Source organism: Olea europaea, chromosome 19, assembly GCF_002742605.1.
Source record: "Olea europaea var. sylvestris chromosome 19, O_europaea_v1, whole genome shotgun sequence".
In the NCBI taxonomy this organism is placed as follows: domain Eukaryota; kingdom Viridiplantae; phylum Streptophyta; class Magnoliopsida; order Lamiales; family Oleaceae; genus Olea; species Olea europaea.
Genome location: NC_036255.1, coordinates 9,309,302 through 9,313,531, shown reverse-complemented (window position 1 = coordinate 9,313,531; position 4,230 = coordinate 9,309,302). Strand labels below are relative to the sequence as shown.

Here is a 4,230-nt window from a genome sequence, read left to right as displayed (position 1 = left end):
GATTTACGCAAAAAGAGGGCATAGATTATAATGAGATATTTTCACCTGTGATAAAGTACACAACTATTAGAGTTATGCTTGCTCTTATTGCTCATTATGATCTTGAACTAAAACAAATGGACGTGAAAACTGCTTTCTTACATGGTGACCTTGATGAAGTGATTTATATAAGACAGCCACCTGGTTTTATTGATGAAACTAAATCTGATCATGTGTGTCTATTAAAAAGATCATTATATGGTTTAAAGCAATCTCCACGACAATGGTACAAAAGGTTTGATAATTTTGTATCTACTATTGGTTTCATAAGAAGTGAATATGACCATTGTCTTTACTTTAAAAGAAATGATGAAAATGCTATTGTTGCATTTATACTTCTTTATGTGGATGATATGTTGCTGATTGGTCAGAATATGCATGTTATTAATCAGATAAAACGGTCTTTAAGTGCTGAATTTGAAATGAAAGACTTAGGACATGCAAAGAGAATCTTAGGTATGGAAATCACGAGGAAAAGGCACAGTAGGATACTGTACTTGAAGCAAACTGCATATATTGAAAAGATGTTGACTAAGTTTGCCATGCATAATTCTAAATCTGTTTCACTTCCATTGGCCAGCCATTTTAAGCTTAGTAAAGAGCAATGTCCTGTAAGTGAATCTGACATTAGGCAAATGGAAAATGTACCTTATGCTAATGCCGTAGGTTCTGTTATGTACACTATGGTATGTACTAGGCCTGATGTAGCTCATTCCATTAGCTCACTTAGTAGATTTATGGCTAATCCAGGACCAGACCATTGGGGTGCTCTAAAATGGCTGTTGAGATACTTGAAAGGATCTTCACATGTTGGTTTGATCTTTAGTGCTTGTAATGAAGGTGTTGTACTTAAGGGTTTTGTAGATTCAGATTTTGCCGGAGATAGAGACAATAGGAAATCTACTACTTCTTATATGTTTACTTTGTGTAATACATGCATTAGTTGGAAATCTCAACTTCAACCTATTGTTGCTTTATCTACTACTGAAGCTGAGTATGTTGCTGCAACTGAAGCAATAAAAGAAGCATTATGGCTTAAGGGCTTATTATCTGAAATTAATGAATTGAGTAACCCTGTTGTCTTGTATTCTGATAGTCAAAGTGCAATTCACCTATGTAAAAACCCTGTTTTTCATGAAAGAACAAAACATATTGATGTTAAATTGCATTTTATTAGAGATGTTGTTTCTAAAGAACTTATATTACTTGAGAAAATTGCAACTCAGTATAATCCAGCTGATGTAGGTACTAAGGTAATTCCTTTAAACAAATTTAAGTCTTGTTTACAAATTTTGAACATTGATGCTGGTTAAGTGTTTTGTTCTGCACAGGTGCTAAAGTTGATGCTTGTTGAGAATGCTGGGAAGCTGTCTTCTAGAGAAGGACGTTTAAATTGTGTTTTACATTTATTAGGCTTCTTGTATAATCACTGGCATCAAGGTGGAGATCTGTTGGGCTGTGATGCCATTTGATCCAGTCCAACTGTTAGGCAATGATGAAAAGGCCCAAGATTGGATTTATTACTTGGTCCATTAAATATATACCTAGAAGGCCCACTTAACCGAGCCCAATATTCAGCCCACACACCATTAGTCGCTCTTGGACCGTTGGATTGACCCGCTGATCAACGGTTGATGATATTTACTATAAATATCTTCCTTACTCCCTGTTTGGCTCTTGGATCGTCACTTTCTGTTTTTCTTTTTCTCTCTGCCGTTTGGAACCTTCGAGTTCCTTTGTCTGTGTGATCCTTCCTTCTTCTCTTTGTGAGATTTCTGGTTGATTATCTTTGTGATAATCGTGTTCTTGTGTGATTCTCCTTGGTGTGAGTGATCGACCGAAGGTAGGCAGTTTGATTTCTTGAGTCCAGTGAAGTGACCTTGGTGTGTTTGGGTTGTGAGGGTTCGTTTTGAGTCTCGGTGCCTCTGTGATGGTTAATGGGTGTGGTCTGAGCCTTCGATTGAAAGATCTAAGCTTTGATGTTGTGATTTAGGGTTTATGATGTAATCTGCGATTCTATGATTTCATCTATGTTTCTTTGGATTCAGTTTATAATAAAACTCGTGGGATATAAATTTTGTTTGATTAATAAACCCAATTTGTCTATAATATTTCTTGAAGAGCTAAGAAAAAGATGAGAAATTTGAAGAAAATCATTAACTTTCTATAACAAACATACATACTTCTTACACCTACGAAGCCAAGAAGACCGAAAATCATTCCCTTAGTCACAATTACTTCTAAACCTCGAGCTTTTATAGATTTTCAAGTCACGATCTTTCACAACAAGGCAAGAAAGGCAAAAGAAAAAGGTAAAATAGATGGAGACGATCAGTTGGGACCCCAGCAACTCAAGTACATGACAGTCCTCAGAGATTCTTCAGCCTGTTTTAGCTTCTCACTCTTAGCATCCTTTAATGAAGCAGAATCATGATCACTAGAAAACCTCTTTGCATGCCTTGAAGATACGCCACCACTCGAACTCTTTACAATTTTTATGGAGGAATCATACTTAGAGCTAGCCCTGTCTTTCATCTCTTGCACCACCCATATCCCCGCCTCGGGCACCACCATACTCATGTGCACTTCTCGGTCGAGCCAAATATTCTTACACAAGTTTGCACGTTTAAAGGTCAGATCGATCGACCGCTAGATACAGAAAAGGTTCAATAATTACTGGTTCAAAAGAATGCAACGATCGAAAAGTCTCTGATATTACTAGTATTCTTGATTATTATGCGTGAATTGAAGCTTCTTTTTATGCAGTTTTAGGGTTGTGACTGATTAATGGGCCAGGGGCCTTAAATTTATAGATAGCTTTGAACTGAAACAACTGGCTGTGAAGGGTAATGAACCGGCGGACTATGTGGAGGAAACCGGCGGCCGGGCCACTGCTAAGTGTTTGTTTCTGCAAGTAATACTGACATGTGCCGGTTTCACTTAGGATATGAACAATGCCTTACGTTGATTTTGGAAGCTTGTGTATTGAAAATTATCTCAAAGTATTATCCGATGATTATAAAGTCAAAACAAATTTCTTGATAATTTAGTTAATGAATAATTAAACACAATAACTAAACATGGCATGATTCAGATTTTTTTTGATTTTTTTTTTTCGGGGAACCCGCAACCGTTATCCTTCGTGTGCGTACTGAATAAACCCTCAGGCTAACGTAATAGCTTGCAAACCATGTCAACCAAATAAATTGCATTAGGCAAGTTTGGTGCGACAGACTCGATCGAAAAAGTGTTGGTAGGGGAATCGAACTCGTGATTAGAGACCTCCGCGCTCATCTACTCCACCAACTCGACCACTTTATGAGGGGCATGATTGAGATTTTTTTTAGATCATTAAGGTGAGTTTGCTATCACTTCAAAAGTCAAAAATTTATTTTTAAGATTAAAAAATTATTTTCGAACATATTTAATTAATTTTATTGAAGAACTTCTGAAAAAAGTTGACCTAAAGTAATTAATTTTGAGAACTCTCCAAAAAATTAAAAAACTCTACCAAAAGGGCCTAAAGGTTCGGAAGTTAATTTGCCAGCTAAGAAAAAATTAGTTTATTACTACTTTTTGTTAAGCTTAGTAAGTGATGACTAGATAGAAATTTCTATATTAAATAATTGAAATCATTCTTATCTTGAAATGGAATGCTTATCTTACAATTTTCAAATGAGTTTATCTAAATACACAGCGGACTTGGCGAAAGTTCTAGATGGTTTAAATGAAAATTCATTATCATTATCATTATTCTTTATTTCTATGGATAAGTAAAAATTTTTAATTTTTTTGATGGATGTAAAATTCTAATTTTAATGTCAAAATTAATTTATACGAGTCACTTTACATTTGAATTGGTCATATTTTTTTTTGCCAAATTGTCAACTTCTATGTAATTGCGACATTATTCTAACTTTAGGAATAAGATGAAATACTTCAAAAAATTTCTCACACACAAAATTTCACACACACACATCTTTTGATGTTATGGACAACTGACCAGGCGTTACAAGCCTTAACTTATCGTACTATTGTTTACTTTCAACCTCAATACGTATACATATTGATAGGGTGTGCACGGGTCGGTTCGGTTCTAAAGAGAACCAAATCGAATCGAACTTTTCGGGTATTTAGTAAATGGAACTATCGTGTTCAAATATAATTATGGAACCGTTCGGGTTCGATTCT

The 4,230-nt window shown here is 35.4% G+C and overlaps 1 protein-coding gene across 1 annotated transcript; it reads right to left on the bottom strand.

Annotated features, from left to right (window-relative positions):
* Window positions 1–2,163: 2,163 nt before the first annotated feature.
* Window positions 2,164–2,823, bottom strand: LOC111368733. The gene has a single exon (XM_022990152.1). It carries the CDS (start codon window positions 2,617–2,619, stop codon window positions 2,371–2,373), a length of 249 nt encoding a protein of 82 aa, XP_022845920.1. The 5' UTR covers window positions 2,620–2,823; the 3' UTR covers window positions 2,164–2,370.
* Between the last annotated feature and the right edge of the window lie 1,407 nt (window positions 2,824–4,230).